At 32.0% G+C, this 20,662-nt stretch overlaps 1 protein-coding gene across 1 annotated transcript; it reads left to right on the forward strand.

Moving 5' to 3' along the window:
* Positions 1–302: 302 nt before the first annotated feature.
* On the forward strand, positions 303–18,381 carry LOC132758740 (uncharacterized; the record flags this gene model as incomplete). The annotated part of the gene is given in 7 exon segments (XM_060750441.1): positions 303–521; positions 1,041–1,211; positions 8,202–8,394; positions 16,634–16,745; positions 16,967–17,053; positions 17,515–17,751; positions 18,217–18,381. Coding segments are annotated over 7 exon segments (1,184 nt in total), but the record flags the coding sequence as incomplete, so codon positions are not given.
* Positions 18,382–20,662: the final 2,281 nt, after the last annotated feature.

Raw genomic sequence — 20,662 nt, forward strand, 5'->3', positions numbered from 1 at the left:
CGGAAAAATATTTATTTACGAGGCAGGGGTTCAACCCAACAGGGAACAAACCTTTCTTGTTCTATTTTTTCATACATTTTTCTATTTTTGTCAACTCAGATAATGATTTTCGAAAACCAAAATCATTATTTGATTGATTCTAAAATGAACAAAATGAACGTGTTCCTTGATAAGAAGAATCATTGAAAAATTACATTGTTGATAAATCTATATTTGAATATCAGGTTTATAATATGAAACCTCAAAAATGCGTTACGAATATTGTCTAATATTTGTTGCTACATATTATTTATTCTAAACAGATTGTTGCGATGAAAATGTCCGCCTTCTCGACAACTTAGAATTTCGGAGTTCTGAGGTACGTCTCAACTCCAGTGATAAAAGTCGCGCGGTAAATGATAACAGCCTTTCATCGAGATGGTATAGTGCAACGCTTTACGGTTGGCAGTACCTTATGGCTGACTCTACCAATAAACCAAGCGTCTTGGGATGTTCTACATACTGGCCTATCTATTTAAAAGGTGAACCATTCATTCCAAACGTAGAATATAATTCTTAATATTTTTATACGATTTATATATAAAGTTAAAATATTAAACTAGATTTTATGATAGCGGTAGTATGTTGAAAAGTCTTAATTATTTCTTATATAAAGCAGTTGTTAATTCCAGTGTATCAGTTAACGAATAATGGAGTTGTCAAAGATGATACATGTGTCATCAACATTCAGATCAAATAAAAAACTTCATGGTTTTAAATTATGTCATGATCAAACATCTGTGTCCTTGACCAAAACATTATCGTCATTGTTAAGTACATGAGGGATCCTGGCACGGATTACATGTTATAGCTTCCAGCTCAACCGAACAAAAAAGTATAAACAAGAAACGTATTATTATTGAAAAAGAGCACATTGCGAAGAGCCGGCAAAGTATTATGGCATTACAATGGTATTCATCTGAAATGTAAGTCTAGCAAAGTCCCTGGTCCTGAACAAAATTAGTATTCATATTTATTTAAAGTAATACTTAAAATTTCAGAAAAACATGTACCATTGAACGATCTTGGAGAGGATCCAACTGATGCTTTTGCTTGTGTCCTTGATGCCCTTGGCCTTTGTAAAACAAAGTATAAAATTCAAATAAGAAAATGCAACGATGAAATTCAATATAATTTGAAATCAACTGTATGGATGAGTGGCTTTTGTTTCGGTAAGTATGATACAATATGTTGTAGCAGAAAAACCTTGTTTGAATACAAATTTAAGAACAGGCTGAGACTTTCTCGTAACCCCCCACTATTTTCTGATTCTTCTTGTAAGTCACTTAAAAATTATTAATTTAGATAATCTTTAACGGTTGTTCAAGTGACAGTTCAGTGATGTCGTTCAATAGCCAGCAATGGTAACTGTGCATTGGACATTTGTAAAAAAGTCACCAACGTGCCCCGTCTTAGGGAAAATTAACATGAAGCACACAACTATACTATTCAAAATACAGTTATAAATGTATAATATAAATGAAATAAAATAACCTTTTCCTATCTTTTTTATATCTAATTCATTTTTTCGCATGCGCGCGCGCGCGCACACACACACACACACGCACACGCGCGCGCGCACCAACACACGCATGCACGCACGGACACACGCACACACATACGCGCGCGCATACAAAAATAAAATCCAGCAACATTTACAGCTGTACATATTTCGAATGGTAGCACTGAAATGTAATTGATAGAATCGAGGATAGACATATACGTTTTATTTCGTTCCATCTATTACAAAGGTAACATCGATCGCAAATAACGCATTTTTAACCTCAATATCATTTATGTTTATGCCCCCTTTTCATTGAGATGGGTTCGTTGAATATCATAAATATATTAATAAGTGGACATCTTTGGCGTACACTTTTATATACCTTAAAACATCTGATACAAGCTTTGTTGGTCTTGATATAAAATATTTATTCTCAGTGTTATTGTAATGCCAAAATTAAAATAAATACAAAGCTTAAAAAATAAAGTTATGATTAATTTTGCCAAAGGCTATTTTGCAATTCGTAGAAAACAAAACTGCCCTTTTATTCCTTTTTTCCATCTGTTCAAATACTTTAATAATCGTCCGTCTATTTTCTGTACAATTTCAATCCTTCATGAGCTCAGATTGATTTTGATTAGTTTAAACATATTTTATTCATAATCATACACAGTACATAATATACAATCATTTAATATAATGCTATAATGCTATAATTATAATGGTGCTAGCTTAATAGATTATTTATTATTGTGTGAAAAAGATTTTGAAATGATAAACAATTTTCATGTATGTGATTTTAATGAATTCAGCGACCATGCTGCCTTAAATTTTGATATTTTGTGTAACTCGGTTAACGCAAATGGTTCAAAAGTATCTGATTACGAGTATATTAAATGGAGTGATAATGATAAAGAATTATATCGTTCTGGACTTATAGCAAAATTGCCTGTTTTAAATGATATATTATTGAATTGTAATGTAAATGATGTAAATAGTGTAAATAATACGGTGAATTTATTCACAAGTGCTGTGAGAGAAGTGGCAGATCCTCTATTTTTAAAACATGGTTGTACATTTCCAAGATTTGATGTAACTGAAATTGATGATTCCTGTAAATGGTTTGATTTTGATTGTAAGGAAACAAAACAATTGTACAAAAATGCATTAAAACAGTTTAATATGTCACACACAGAGACTGATAGATTAGAATTAGTTCAACGTAAAGCTAGGTATAAATATGTGTTAAGAAAAAACGTCGTTCTTTTAAATGGCAACAAACTAAAAATTTTGAGAATTTAAAAAAAGAGTAACCACGTGATTTTTTGGCGTTATTTTAAAAAGAAACAGAGACGCAATGATTGTGAAATACCTTTGCACGATTTTAAAACCTATTTTGAAACTATGTTTTCTGAAGTAAATTTTTCCTTGAATGAAAGAGCAGAAGATTTTAACAATGTCCATGATTTTAATGATTTTAACCCTGTTTTTTCTGAATTAGATGGAAATATTACTTTACAGGAAGTACTTAAGGCAATTTCTATGCTTAATCGAAATAAAGCGGCCGGGATAGATAATCTTTTAAACGAATATTTTATAGAAGCAAGTGATATTTTGTCTGGACATATAACAGAGCTATTTAACAATATTTTAGAATCTGGCATTTTCCCCGAAATCTGGACAAGAGGTTGTATAATACCATTACATAAAAAGGGAAATAAAGAAAATGTACAAAATTACAGAGGAATAACTTTATTAAGCCATCTTGGTAAATTGTTTACTAGTATTTTAAATCAAAGAATAACTAAATGGTGTGATGAAAATAATATTATCTCTGATGCGCAGTTTGGTTTTAAAAAAGGTAGTTCGACTACAGAAGCTGTTTTTATATTGCATTCTATAATTGAAAAATATTTGAACCAGAAAAAAGATTGTATTGTGCTTTTATTGATTTAAAACGCTGTTTTGATTCTATATACAGGAATGCACTTTGGTTTAAGATGTATTATGCTGGTTTAAATGGTAAATTATTAAGAATAATAAGAAGTATGTACAGCTCTGTTAAATCTTGTGTTAAGTCCTGTGGTAACTATTCTGATTTTTTCGATATTTCGATTGGATTACGTCAAGGGGAGATAATTTCCCCAGTTATGTTTTCCTTGTTTATTGAAGATCTAGAACTCTATTTGCAAAATAACTTAAATTCTGGTATAGATCTTCAAGACATTTGCCTAATTTTACTTTTATTTGCTGATGATATGGTATTAATTGATGAAAATCCTCTAGATCTCCAAAATTCATTAAATAAGCTTCATGAATACTGTAATAAATGGGGATTAGAAGTTAATGTTAACAAAACCAAAATCGTTGTTTTTCGTAAGAGGGGTGGTTTAAGAGCAGGAGAAAACTGGTTATATGGTCAAGATAATATAGAAATCGTAAATGATTTTAATTATCTAGGTGTCACATTGAATTATACAGGAAATTTTAACTTAAATACTCAAACTTTGTATGGTAAAAGTTTAAAAGCCCTAAATAATTTAGTGGCAAATTTGAAAAAATATGAAACAAAACCAAAAATAGCCCTACAGTTGTTCGACTCTCTTATTGGTTCTATTTTAATGTATGCAAGTGAAGTATGGGGTTTTCACAAATCAAAAAAGTTAGAAAATATTCATTTGAAATTTTGTAAAACTATTCTTGGTGTTAGAAAATCTACTAGTAACGTAGCTGTGTATGGTGAACTTGGAAGATATCCGTTGTATATAAACAGATATGTCCGAATTGTAAAATTTTGGTTTAAGATAATAAGTTCAAGTAATATTATTATAACTACAATTGTTAATTCATGTATGTCTGATATAAATATAGGGTATACAAACTGGTTTGCAAATGTACGAAGTCTTTTAGAAAAATACGGTTTTTTTGATGTATGGTTAAACCCTTTAAGCGTTAATCAAAATTGTTTTATTGTCGTTTTTAAACAGAGATTAATAGATGAATATTTACAAGAATGGAGAGCTAGTATTAATTGTAATGATGTATTATTTTTATATAAATCAGTAAAGGACAGTTTTGAAATGTCACCTTATTTAGAAAATATTGTATCAAGAAAACTAAGAATAGCTTTGACAAAACTGCGTATTTCAGCTCATAATCTTAGAATACAGACAGGTAGATATTCACGTGAAAGAGTAGAGCGTAATTTAAGATATTGTTTAATTTGCAATACAAATGAAAATTGAGGACGAGTTCCATTTTGTGTTTAAGTGTCCTGCATATGAAAATTTAAGAAAATATATATATTAAGAATTATTATAGAAATAGACCAAGTATGTATAAGTTTACTCAATTATTAAAAAGTGATAAAAATAAAGAAACAATTATGCTTTGTAAATATATTAATGAAGCTTTCAAATTAAGATATCAGATTATTAATGCTTAATATGTATTTCAACCTACTTTTATGTATACCTAACAGATCCAACTAATGAAAAGTTTTATTGTGTATACTACTGTGTATGTAATATCCATTATGCTTTAATATTTGTGTCATCTCTATTTTGTTTTGTCCATCCAATATAATTATTACGTTTACTTTCATGTCATTGTATTTTTCATGTCATTATATATGTATGCTTGTATATATGTTAATCACGAGAAACTTGTAGTTTAAGTGAAATAAACGTTCTTCTTCTTCTTCTTCTTCTTCTTCTTTAATATATACAATGATGAAATGGATTAGAACGAAAGATATAAAATCTTATATAGTTCTCCTCCGACTCTATTTTGAATTAACATCAATCTACTGAGACAATGTGTATGAATTCATATACATATATTAGATATACATATGTTAGAGAAAAACAAAACGTTAAGGATACATACATATTAAGACATATATAATAAATTGGGGGAATTAGTTGTAATTATAACGTTATCCTAGCACATTAAGAACTGACTTGCTTTGGCTGGTTCTGGAGAATACAAATTTAATGGTAAAAAAACCGACTGTGATAATGAGTGCAAGATGTTTCAATAAATCATGTTTCGAATCTCTTACTTAATTTGATATATTTATGAACTGCAGAAAATATAATCTAATTTGCTTCAATTGATTTGGATTCCGTTCCGAACAAGATGATCTCTAATGAAGGAGCTATAACATTTGATACTGTATTAAACAGAATACGTCTTATGTTATCAAATCTTTGACATTCATAAAAATAGTGGTAGGTTGGCTCAATTTCACCACACTGACAAAGGGGCGATTGAACAATATTCTTTAAAAATAAATGTTGATTGAGAGAGCTGCAATTTCTCCGGAGTCGCGTGTGAAGTATTTGATATTTCCTGTCACCGTAATAGAATAAAGAATTGCTTTTGCTACTTCCCTGATTTAGGAGAGACTTAAAGTTGTTTAATGAGTTTGCATTTCTTACATTGAGTGGTAGCTCATTCCATTCTTTTAAATGTTGAAGAAACAAAAGAATTAGCGCATAGAGAAGTTCTTGTAGGTATAATTTGGAGATTTGTTGAGTTACGAAGATTATACTGACTTGTTTCACCTACTGTATTAGGAACAAGATTACACAGATATTCAGGAGAAATCCCATTTACCATCTTAAAGAATAAAATTAATTCATGTTTACGACGGCGCTCAGCAAGACTTTCCCAGCATATTTCGTGATAGAGCTCCGATATGGAAACAAGTTTAGTGCATCCACTTACAATTCTTGCAGCATCATGCTGTATCTTTTCGAGTTCTTCCTTTTCATAGTTTGAACAGTTGTCCCAAACTACATCAGAATATTCTAAAACTGGTCGAATAAAAGCAAAATATATAACCTCCAATGATCTACGATCAAGCAAATACTTAAGACGTCTCATAACATTTATTCGTGACCAAGGCTTGTTTTTAATGTAAGAAATAAGTTCATGCCAGGAAGCATCTTCTGAAAGAAAACAGCCCAGATGTTTGTGAGATATAACCACAGGGATGCTTACATTAGACATAGACGATGGAGGATGGTGTGGTTTATTCATCTTTTTAGAAATTACCATTGACACAGATTTATTAGGATTGAAGATTGATGAGTATGGATCAAAACCTTTTTCATTCTATTTACCATATTTTTTCCTATTATTTTATAATCAGCATTTAAAATACCTATTGGAAGCCAATGTTCTATAAAAATAGAATATCCTGTTTCTTTTGGTAACAGAGTTATAACACTTTGTGCCTGAAATTCAGATCAATATTCAATATCAAAAGATTGTTTGAGAGTTAATGAAGTAATCTTTAATTCCAACAGATTTTATAGAATTGTGAACTTTCTGATCCTGGTCTTTTTTGACATTCCTATATTTTAAGAGCTGTTGTTAATTCATTTTCAGTAAGTTTTTTATTAAGAGAATCTCCTCTGCTATATCGCTTAAAATATGTGTTTATTACGTATTTTTTAACAATTTAGAAGGAATCGACATGACTTTATTCACTGTTGCAATATTCTTAAACATATCGATCTGAAAATATATCGGAGTCTGACTTGAATGATTTTTGTGATATCAACCTTAAGTTTTGTTCTTAATTAATTATCAAATAAATAAATCTGTTTCCCCTTTTTCACATATTTTACTTTTACTTGCAAACTTGATAGTATCGTTTCTAAAATTTTCTTTCATTACTTCAAACATTGTAATACTAAATGCACTTGCATATATCACAGCGTTTTTTTCTCTCAATAACTTTTTGTATAATGTTCTATTGTTCATTTTTAAACAACAAACTGTCATTCATTTTGAAAATATCGTGTCCTTTTTTACGGATTAGTGTGTTTAATGATAGTGTAACTCATGATTCACAAAGAGCCTAGACATGCCTTTTTAGAGGAGTGGGTTCGAGTCCCACAAAACGCCATATGCGGGATTATCAGTAGCATGAGAAGACGGTGTCAGGTTTTCCAAAAATCGTTCCCTTCCTTTTTCCCCTTTTCTTTTTTCCACTTTTCTTTCCTCTTTCCCCCTTTCCTTCCCTTTTTTTTCTTTTTTTCTTTTTTTTTTTTTTTTATAAAAATTATAGTAATTCTGTCAATATTGCTGGGTACTCTCAAGGTCTTATTGAGTACTGTTAAGCAAAGACAAAACAATCAGGTTAAAAAGACTTTTAAAGGACTTCTACAATCGCCGTAATATGCATATTTTACATCTGCACGAGATAGTATGTCGTGGCCACGAGTTACTAAGTCGTGGCCACGAGATAGCTTAGTCGTGGACACGAGATACTATGTCGTGGCCACATGTTACTAAGTCGTGGGAACCAGATAGCTTAGTCGTGGCCACGAGATAATTAACCAATCAGAATAAAAAATGTCCCAGTCTTTTAAGGACACTATATACAATGTATTCATATTGGGCCCACCTATAATGTGTAGAGTTTTAAACAATATATATCTAAAAGTACTTCGTGTGAAGTCAAAATACGTTTATGGTATATATATAAGAAGACTGGGTACAGTTTATAATGTTGTCTTATGTCAAATTTGAGCATTGTGTATATTTAATCAGCGCTGCTTAAAAGGCATTTTTTCGATATAACTTTTAATAGGCATTCTAAAAATAATAACTTTAAATTTTGCTATATATTTCTTTTACACAGAAAAGCATGAGTTGCTCAACAGAACTACACCGTTTCCAGCCCCAGAAAATGTTGACTTTGGAAAAATTACAGTCAGACCGGAATTAAATTTTACGGAGCAACCGCTAAATCAAGAGCTTACAGTGTTCAAACCATATTTAAGATTTTGGTGTCAATTTGATGTGAAAACCGATTTATTTTATACAGTTACATGGTAAGATAATTTATATCTCATTTTATCTAAATTAATCTTTTATTTTCTGTACAGACGTTTGCCTTTGTGAAAGCATCAATTTTAAATTAATACTTATATACACTTTTATTGTTCAATGGTTCTCATTCTTTGAAATAAAATGTTTTTCCCGTTTAATGCATAGATCCCTGACCTGCCTTAATTTGATTATCAGACTAGTGGATACAATTAAAATTTCACTACAATATATTTGTTAAGAAAATATCACATGTCAATGTTTGTGGTCAAATGTTTTGTTATTCAAATAAAAGGTCAGAGTAGGGATTTATCAATAGGTTTGGTTTTTGCTCATATTTAGCATTTTACAAAATGAAATATATATCAAGGGGTGAAAGCGAAAAGTGCTAAGTGCATTTTCCAAAATTTTACAGGAGAAGCAAAAAAACTGTCTCAAATGTTTTTAAAATAGCAAACTTCTACAACACTTTGATTTTACACATGAAAATGTGTAAGACACATGTCAATGATAATAAAAATTCTAGGAAAGACTTGGCAAACAAGATATTTAATCAAATGTAACTTAGAACTGTTTCGCACTTATATGGAACAGAATTAATGCATTTATTCTATCTTGCTTGATGACATTGGAACTTGCATTATGCTTAATTCCATCTTGCTTGATGACATTGGAACTTGCATTATGCTTGATTCCATCTTTCTTGATGACATTGGAACTTGCAATATGCTTAATATATTCTATCTTGCTACATGTCATTTGATCTTGCATTATGCTTAATTCCATCTTGCTTTATGATATTTAAACTTATGCATTATGCTGGATTCCATTTTTCATTATTTCATTCAAACTTTCGTGGTGACCAATTCTTTCATTGAGTGATAACTATTAAACTGGAACAAGCCATTTGGAATACTAAAATGTTAACGTCATTTACCTATATGTATAACTCGTGGCCACGACTTAGTTATCTCGTTCCCACGACTTAATTATCTCGTTGCCACGACTTTGTATAACTCGTGGCCACAACATCGTATCTCGTTCCCACGACTTAACTATCTCGTGGCCACGACTTAGTAACCCGTGGCCACGACACAGTATATTGTGCGCACGAGATAAATAAAAACGCAGACATATCAACTTTGTGCCACCGTAAGTTTGAGCATAGTATATCTTAAAATTGAATTTCACTATTGCTCATACGACTATCACACACGCTCAAAAAGAAGTGTAAACAATTGTATAAGAGGTGAGTTGCCACTTGTAGGATGAGTTATAAGATACATCTATAACATTTTTTTCCACATGCTGGCGGAATCTTCAAAAACATGCACTTTTCGTCTGTCGCATCTTGTTCTCTTGTTTTTCAGTAAATTTTCCCTTTTCATGTCAGTCCCCAACTAACACTGTTCTGTATACGCACCTATATAAAGGGGACGTAACTTTGTTTACGACACCTGCTGTCATAATATGAATACAAATTATTGCAACTCGCATTATGCTTACTGCCAACTGCTTAGTGCGAACTGTCACATGCGACTATAAAATCGCTATCGTTGTCATCTTCGTTGTCGATGCGCAGTGATCATGTATTGCATTATATTTGTAATCAGTGAATATATTGAAGCATATGAATGCTAAGACACATCAAATTCGCCAATTATTGATCAAAATTAATAATTTATTGTGACATAATGTCGACAATGTAAGTGGCAGATTTATAGCAAATTAAAGGAACTTATAGAAACTTACCATGTTACATATAGTTATATCAAGAACAAGCAAAGAATGTAATCTTAAACACCAAACATAATACGCTGTCCTTAAAAAAAGATGCAATTAAACATATAGCAAATAAAAATATGTGAGTTTGACGGTTTAGTAGGGAACACATAAGGTTGCAATTACATGAAAGTGCATTCAGTAATCATAAGGCATCATTGAATTCAGCAAATCGCAGGTTTTCATTGTCATAAAGAAGTATAGAAGCAAGCATAATGTAAGTCCGATATAATAAAGCAAGATGGAATAAATGCACTAATTCTGTTCCATACACTTACAATTTCTCATATTTTGATTTTTATGTTCAAAGCGAAAAGGTTCCAATTGACATTTTGATAGAACAAAAGCATGTTTTTTTTCTTATTTAATTTAAGATAGAGCAACATTTTGTCATTTCTAATTATTCAGTAAGAGATGGAGTATAAATTGCCAGATAGGACAGTTTCGCATTTGCTTTTTATTTCTATTTCATTTTTTAGGTGTGAGACATTCTCTTACTCCACTTTCAAGTTCATGAAATTTTATGTTTGACTGTGTTTAAATTGGAAACATAAATAAAGGTCATAATTGATAGTGTACAAAACTTTTAAAGAACATGATGGACATTAATTACACCTGTTTACAAAAACGAAAAACAAATGCCAACTAATTTGATAATCATTTTTAGCTGAACTATACAAAGTATATGGAGAGCTATCCTACCCGCCCCGTCGTCCGCGTCCAGATTTCAGATTAAAGGGACCCCACTGAGGTTTTTTGACATGATGGGACTGAACATATTTTTTCCAGATAAATGTACCATTTGATGAATGTGTAGACCACGAATCTTTGTGCAAACTTTCGCAATTTGTTTTTCCATAATAACTATTCAAATTGTAAAACAATGACCCAAAATGAAAAGCGTTTAAACGCTTTTCACTCAAATTAGGCTAAGAAAAGCATAAAACTACGATTTTTGATTTATTTTAAAATATATTTCTTAACTATCTTTGCATATATTTCTGTTTAAAGCGCCCCAGTTCATTTATGTAAGAAATTCTAATGTTATGTTTTTAGGCTTTTAAACCTCAGTGGAGTCCCTTTAAAGTTTTGGTGCAGTAAAATACTTAAGGTATCAACTCCAAACTTAAAATATATGTTCCTTCAGCTTTCGTGGTCAATTCCTATGCATCAAAACTCCAAAACGGTGTTAAATAGCCAATAAACACCACTAAGACCGATATTATTTCTTAATCATTACTCGTTGTGTGACATGGTACGAAACTCTAGCGTTACTACTTCCAGAATTATTCCCCCTTGAACTTTGAATTTATGTTAACAATTTTTTTTATTTACTAAAACTTCTTGTCATATGGATAAGAAAGTTATACAACGCAAACTCAGGTATTCCCAGAATTATCCCCATTTAATTTTTTAAATTCATTTGTAAATTGATTTTTTAGTATTATCTTTGTTGTTATAAATGGTATCTACTCTAGACTTAAGATAAATAATTGTTCTTTGTCATTACTCACATCATGCATGACGAGGTGCATAACTCTAGCTTCTTTTTAAAGAGTTTTTTTCCACTTTGAACTAATAATTTTACTTAAAAAACTTTAAATTATTTTTGCTTTGATCATTTTTGATTTCAAAGGGATTGACTTCAGATTTCAAATTGCTGTCTTTCCATTAAAGTAACATTAATTTTACAAGATCATTATGTTGTGCAAAATATAGAACATTTGACTGCTTTCTTGATACTGATACATAAATATGTATGTATATAATAATTAATTTTTATACGCCCGTTTGAAAAACGGGACGTATTATGGGAACGCCCCTGGCGGGCGGGCGGTCGGGCGGGCGGCGTCCAATTTTGTCCGGAGCATATCTCCTACATGTATGGAGGGATTTTAATGAAACTTCATAGAATTGTTCACCACTATGAGGAGCAGTGTCGCGCACATGAACCAGGTCTCTAGGTCAAAGGTCAAGGTCACACTTAGAACTCATTGAAAAATGCTTGTGCGGAGCAAAACTTCCACATGTATAGAGGGATTTCAATATTACTTAGCACAAATGTTCACCATTGTGAGGCGGAGTATCGCGCGCAAGATTAAGGTCCTTGCGGCCAAGGTCAAGGTCACACATAGAGGTCAAAGTTCAGATAAAAATATGAAGATGTGTATATGGACCATTAGTCATCATTTATTGAGGGATTGTAACACAAATGGTCATTATCAAGACTATGGCTCTGATACATATAATTTAGGTCAATATATACAAGGTCAAGGTCACTAAAGATGATGAAATATCCAGATTTTGTCCGGAGCATATCTCCTACACGCATGGAGGGATTTTAATGAAATTTCATAGAAATGTTCACCATTATGAGAAGCCATGTCACGCACATGAACTAGGTCTCTAGGTCAAAGGTCAAGGTCACACTTAGAGCTCATTGAAAAACGCTTGTCCGGAGCAAAACTTCCACATGCATAGAGGGATTTCAATATAACTTGGCACAAATGTCTACCATTGTGAGGCGGAGTGTCGCGCACAAAATTCAGGTCCCTGCAGCCAAGGTCAAGGTCACACATAGAGGTCAAAGTTTAGATAAAAATATGAAGATATGTATAGGGACGATTTAATCATCATTTATTGAGGGATTGTAACACAAATGGTCATTATCATGACTACGGCTGTGACACATGTACTTTAGGTCAATATATGCAAGGTCAAGGTCACTTAAGATGGTGAAATATCCAGATATTGTCTGGAGCATATCTCCTACATGTATGGAAGAATTTTTATCATACTTTATGGAAATGTTCACCACCATGATATGTATTGCTCCATGCATGATCCAGGTCTCCAGGTCAAATGTCAAGGTCACACTTAGAGCTCATTGAAAAACGCTTGTCCGGAGCAAAACTTCTACATTCATAGGGGGGTTTCAATATAACTTGGCACAAATGTTCACCATTGTGAGGCTGAGTGTCGCGCACAAAATTCAGATCCCTGCGACCAAAGTCAAGGTTACACATAGAGGTCAAAGTTCAGATAAAAATTTGAAGATGTGTATAGGGACCATTTAGTCATCATTTATTGATGGATTGTAGCACAAATGGTAACTATCATGACTACAGGTGTGACACATTTAATTTAGGTTAATATTTGCAAGGTCAAGGTCACTGGAGATGATTAAATATCCAGATGTTGTCCGGAGCAAATTTACTACATGCATGGAGGAATTTTAATGTTACTTCATAGAATTGTTCACCACCATGAGACGTAGTGCCCTGCACATGAACCAAGTCTCTAGGTCAAAGGTGAAGGTCACAGTTAGAGCTCATAGAAAAATGCTTGTCTGGAGCAAAACTTCTACATGCATAGAGGGATTTCAATATAATTTGGCACAAATGTTCATCATTGTGAGGCTGAGTGCCGTGCATAAAATTCAGGTCCCTGCAGCCAAGGTCAAGGTCACACATCCTGTGTATATCTTCCCTACTGATTTGTTTTAAGGTTCATTTAACAACACAGTGCCAAAAATAAAAAAACTTGCTTGCTAGATAACACTTATCCATAATGCCCCCATCTCCACCTAAAGCTTTCGTAAACGGGCGTATTTTGTGACTATGGCACCCTTGTTCATTCATAGTTTCGTCTTCCTTACTGCGTCCAGAATTTGATTAGTCCAGCTTTGCTGTCTCCTGTGACAGCTCTTGTTTTCTTGCATTTTCTGTCATATTATTTAATATTCAAAATAAAACAGTAACATTCATATTCCTTCGTATTTAAAATGGTTACCTTCAATAAGATATTTATTCATGGAAATTAATGTCATTTCATCCACAACTAATTTCTTACAATTTAGTGCATGCATTTAATTTTAAACAACCTAAATATTATAAGCGGCTAAATGAGGTCATCCTTAGCACATAGTTCTATTCTAAAATGTGAAAAATGACACTTTAATAAAATGCACTCAAATGACGCAACTTATCTGGCATCCCCATGCTGTACAGTTATTTAGAATATGAGTTTGATTCTAATTTAGATAGGGAAAATTTGATTCAGCCATTGAATATGATACCACACCCAGTGAATATGATTTTAAAATTTGTTCTGATTATCACTGTTTGAACCAATGAAATTACAGCTATTTCTTAAATCATATGATAGTGAACAATATTCTCTGAAAAACTTTTTGGACTTGTCTGAAACTTCATTCAAAGTGCAAGAATATCTTTGCAATAAACAGTTTCACAAACAGTCCCAGAATATATTTGAACTGAAAATATATTTTAAAAATAGTGCATTACATATGACTTGCACAAATTTTTAATTATATGCGTAATACACTTGAGACACCCCCATGTAGCAACAATACATAGAAGAGATGATATGTCTCAAGGCCAAGTCCCAAAGGCCACGATCATTTGCATAAGTGTGACCCATAACTATATTTTCATTTACATTGTTTATTCACCAAAGTCACCCATAGCTCCACCTACATTACATTTTTCAATATCTCATAGGCACACATTTCAATTTCATTCACGTTACTTAATATTTCAGTGTCACATATACCACTAGCTATATTTACACAACTCAGTATCTTGGACTCACACATAGCTCCAAGTTCATTTGCAATGCCCAATATATCAAAGTCACAATATCTTGTAATTTTGTCTATAACCTTTCCTACCTTATCATACCCAGATTTCTGATTATCATCAAAAAATCCCTTTTAACCATTCTAAATATCTCACTATCACCTGTAGTCTCACTTTCAAGAACATCACCTGATTGTATCGTCATCTAAAGTTGTGGTCTCACTTATTCCTGGCAGAGCCAAGGACCACTCAGGTAAGTTACTGGGATGATTTGGGATGATCCGGGGGGGATTTTTTATTGCTGTCATACTTACCCCGGCAGCACTACGGTAATTCCCAGCTTACACCCAGGATGTCCCCCGAACCATCCAGACTGAGCCCAGGTGAAGCTGACAGGTTCATGTCGGTGCCTACCTGGTCATCTCTGAATGACGCTGGCAGAGCCCCGGTTCACCAAGGTAGAACCCAGGACGATTTCGGCAGAGCCCGGTAGAACCCAATTGGATTGAAAACATGCAAAAATGATAACGTTGATACATAAATTTCATTAATATAATTCTAAATGATATTTTCTCCTATTTAATAAAAAAAAGATAAATACGGAATCCCTAAAGAAAGCCCAACACGGCAAAATTGAAAATGTTGCAGGCTCGGTTTGATTGAGCCTGTTCATGGACGGTACTGGAAAGTGCAAGTTACCGTCCACGCCCCCTAGCACCGGCTTAAGCAGAATTCAACATTTAAACATGAAATAGTAAAATTTTGAATTTAGAAACATCCGCAGATGCGTTCATACGGCGGTTATCATGGAACCTTCAATGTGACACAGTAGTGCCATTCCATGAAAAGCGGCGTGTGGTCCCCAATTAAAAAAATACATGTGCCCTAAACGAGAAAACAATGGGCGGAACTAAATAAGATAGAATTTTGTAAGGGAATCAGAGGTTATGAAGCCTGCGTATCACAGATAAGACGTCAAAAGACAAATTTAAAAAGCAGGCAACATATCCTAAGGGTGATTCAACATTATTCAAGTAGGAATATTGGAACCACCCAACTAGAAAATGCCGAAAAGTTGAAACTAAAAATACCACAAGCAAGTTCATGATGATTTTCTGAATAATCCTTATGCAAGACTGGACAGGAAGGAAATGGGGACGGGTTTTATTACCAACAAGTCCAATCATTGCAAATTGCCGTAATTCTTTTGATTTCTTACCGTCATCTATAGCCCTACCTTCAATAGCATCACACAATTTCTCACAGGCACTTAAAACCCTTTAAGATAGTGTATGATAATTACTGGCCTTGTACACTTAGAACTGTTTACCTTTTAAAAAATCGATAATTTCATGAGTGGAGTTAACTGCGAAACAGTTCTAAGTACTTAAGTTTTCTTCCAAAATTAACAAGTTTTCTTCCAAAATCAACGCATCTACTCTGAAACTACTGAATTTTTTACGTGATATTATTCAATAATAATATAATAAAAGGTTTAGCTTCGAAAATTGCTTTGATCTCCCTTATTTTAATGCAGTTTGATTTGGTTTTATTTAATCTTGTACATTTATACACAATGAAAGCGAAAAGGTTCTAACTGTCATTTGCAGTTAGAACCTTTTCGCTTTTTTTAAAAAAAGGTTAATTTCACTTAGAACCTTTGGACAATCTTTTTTATTTCACCCTGTTATAAGTAAACTAAATCTAATATATTGTGATATAAGATGTATATGTGTGTTTATGTTACAAGTATATAAAAAAGTGAATTTTGTAAAAAAGTGAGTTAGAACCGTTTCGCTTTCACCCCTCGATATACTTTGCAATCTAGTTCTTTTGAACTCAAAAAGTGGGTTTTATACAGGTATATAGATGAAACGCCTTTAAACGAGACGATGGGTCCAAGCAAAGATATGTCTGATCTAATCTTAAAAGAAGAACAATTGACATCGAGACACATTTCTCTAGGAATTAATGTAAGGCATTTCTGTTTATTTTGTAATATTCATTTTAATGTAAATCTCATTTGTTTAACGATTCATTGATATAACACGCACGAGAAACGATCTATACAAACATGCTTGCTCGTTTATCGTTTTTCATTTTCTTTAATTTTTTTTCTGGACTAACCTTATAAAGTTTAATGTATTAATATAGCTCATGAGATATAATCTATTTAAATTTTCTTTTTTATTAGATAAGATGTGGAGTAAGCGCTTCTATTGGTGTAGATGGTATGCTTTCCGCTATAAAAAAGGGTGAAACGTTTTACGCAGGAATCAAGGTGTTTTTTTACAATATTTTAGGCATCATTGTTAAAGTAAATGATAATAATAATTTGATATCATTAACTGAAATAAGATGACTTTTAATAGCAGTTTGTATGTATGTATAATGTGAATAGAAAATGTAGGTATTACATTTTTACAAACATATCATACACAAATGAAAATAAGTTACATCACCATATAATATGTTATTCTTTTTTATAATAAATTTATAATACTGCGCATTTACTTTATTAAATTATGATGGCAATTAGGAAACTAGATAATATATATACAGCAGACATTTATATAGACAACTTGAAACAGTTTTACAAACGTTAAATATTGTATAGAATAAAATCGACACTGTGAGTCAACGATGTAATTTTTACATCCCCCCCCCCCAAAAAAAAAAATATATATATGACAAAAAAAAAACATCTATCTGAATTTCTCGATCAATTCTTATTTTTAACAGATTCGTGATTCTAATATATATCTTGATAAAGAAAGAGAGGCAGTGGTACAAATGCAATCGACAGTTCCAATCGGTTGTCAGTTTTTCAGAGCCAAAGAAAAAGATATGACGGAGTTTTGTACGTTAGGAATGAATATTTTCGTAAATAATGGTAAATCATTGCAATGTGAAAGGGAATCAGTACTTAACAAGAAACCTGAGGAAAATGGAAATCATTTATGTGCACAAGACATAAAGGCAAGCACTACACTATTACACTATAATTAGTACAGCATGCATTATCTTTATGTTGTTAATTTTTTTATTTTTGAAGATAACTAATGAAATTCAGCTTTATGTAACTCATAGTGTGACCAGTTATAAGTCTACGTACATGTGGCGGATTGCTTAGTTCAAATTAACATTTGTGCACTTCAGTGTAATATGCTAAATTTACTTAAATAGGAAATAGTTCAAGATACCCCATCCAAGATAATATATGCTCTAAGCGCGTGTCAATGCCATTTCCCCCTGGGATGTATGAACTGTAAATAAAAGAAATACAATTATATATAATGTAAATATTAACCGTCAAAACTATTATATCAATATATACAATAAAATATATTATGCTACAATCTTTGCTTTTTAATTTTTGATACCATTTGATCTTGTTATAAGTAAAATATTGAAATAAACATTTGGCAATAACTATCATTTAAGACACTGGCTATGGGAGATGTATGGGACCCATCTACTCAATTCAACTTTACAATAGTAACCTCGGATCACAATTATGACGATCACAGCGAATTTCTCCTGCGACTTGAATTTGCTGATACAGTAGAAGACACAATCTGGATAAACTACTCCTTCCCAGAAATAAAGGTAAGATTTATTTCGTTACATACACACAAGGAAGCCTTATTGATCCGTTGTTAATTTTGTATTGAACGCAATACGCAGGGATACCGTTGTCAGCTTTACTATCCTCTGGATTTTCAAAGGTCTTCTTAGAAGACACTGAGCAAGGCAAGTGACTCTTGTGAAATGGAACTCCGCGAGTAACATAAAAATTGTACAGCCATGACTATGGGTATATCACAGAACATATAACTTTCCATGTTTAACTGAAGACTTTGAAATGATAGAGCTCGCAATTCGTTTTTTATCTGATATACGACAGACGGAATGTATCGTGAGCTCATCTGAACCTTATTGCGGCAGTTCCTTCTGGAGAGATTTGTTACTTTGGATAGCACATTTGTTCAACATCTCACCCTATATGCCAAATAGCATTCTACAATAAGTGAAGCACCTTAGATCACCCAAACAATATAGGGAGAAAACTGTTCAACTGGAAAGTATTAGTATTTTGGTAGAATGATAGTTTTCTCTGGGGAGGTTATCGGCTATCTGTAAAAGGGACAATAATACAATAAGAGATTTCTTGGAAATTAAAAAAACAAAAAAATCGTTAAATTTATGCACAACAGACATGACAGAAGACAGAAAAAATGTTATTTTCCGTCCAGGACAATGGCTTGTGACAATGCTCACAAGTCTGTCATAGATAACACATTTGCCCTATTATGCCTAAAGATGCTTCATGAGACTTTCAAATTGAAAAAAAAAAACAAAACTTTTTTCCTGATACAACTTTAGGACAGATCGGATGTGTGCATTTTAAATTTTTTTAATGACACTGAGGTTCTTTAACATCAGTGGCAAATGAATAGATACATAATGATATATTGTTGAGAAAATGCCGTATGTCCGCCAGTAGTCAAGCAGTTACGTATAAGACTCACAACCTTATCAGCCCAAGTGTCTTAAAAATAAATCACATCGTTGTCAAAAACATAACCATGGTTTGAAATAATAAGATTCTATTTAAACTATTCAAACCTGTTTTCATAAAACAAATCTGGAATTAAATAAAAATTCTCAAAATCTTTGTTTGCTTGTTTGATCAATAAAAACATCATTGCGATACGAATGATTGATTATGGGTATAAACGAAAGGCGATAAAAAAGGAAACATCCTTCTAGGTCCCTATAATCGTTTTTATAGTAATTATGTATTTGAATCAGTAGATTTGGAACTCCATGAAACTTGTTTGTTTGTCTTTTCTGAGAAAACACATTATTTAACACAAAAGCTCTATATTACAGGCACATTGACTATATTGACAAAACAAAGATAATATTAAAATTCATTTTTCTATTGATAATAGTTGCTTGTGAGAAACAAACTTACGTTGACATTATTCAAATGTCATTGCCAATCACCGAATTTACTTTAATAAGTTTATCAAAATAACAAAGGATCTTTACAGTTTCTTAATAAAATTGATTCACAGAATTGTTAATTATTAATGTAGTGTCCTTTTTATAGAAAGTCGCTTCTTAACAATAAATTTCTTTTCAGGTGTTTGTTAGGAATACAGAAAAGTATAAATCAAAAATCTGCAAGTCCCGAAACGATCCACACATGACAACTGCCGACGGATAGTTTGTATTATATTTTCAGAACTCAAGTCATTATATATTTGAAATTGTATTTATAAACAACTCATGACAATATCCTTATTTATATGCGTCATATTACTATTTTTTTTCATTAAACGCACATTATGCCTCAGAAATCTTTTTTAAAAATTCTTTAGATTCGTCAAACATTTGTTGAATAATGTTTTAATAATGGGTTAAGAACATGTAAAATGATTTTACAACTGAAAAAATAGCAGAATGTGCAGTTATGTGTCGTAAAGGTAGCAAAATGTAAACAATGTAGTATTTTGTTTTCCATACAAATACTAATTCAATATTATTATAATTATAATTATTATTATATTTATCATTATTATTATTATTATATTCCAAACTTCTTAAGAATTTTTTTCATGCACATTGCCACGTTCAAAAGTACTGTACAGTATTAATAAATAAAGGATACAATATTTACAAAACAAATTAAAACATCAATATTGCTCAAGTTATAAATTCAAATTAAATGTAGTTTAAAAAGTTTAAAAAAGACCAACTTAAATTATAAAATACAGGTTTGACTTAAGAATTGGTAAAAAAGAAAAAAGAAAAAGCGAACCTAAAAGATAATCAGTGAGTTATAAGTGCTCTCTTATACACTGTTAGAATGTCATAGCTT

Source organism: Ruditapes philippinarum, unplaced genomic scaffold (genome assembly GCF_026571515.1).
Source record: "Ruditapes philippinarum isolate M1 unplaced genomic scaffold, ASM2657151v2 ctg13628_1_1_1_1, whole genome shotgun sequence".
In the NCBI taxonomy this organism is placed as follows: Eukaryota; Metazoa; Mollusca; class Bivalvia; order Venerida; family Veneridae; genus Ruditapes; species Ruditapes philippinarum.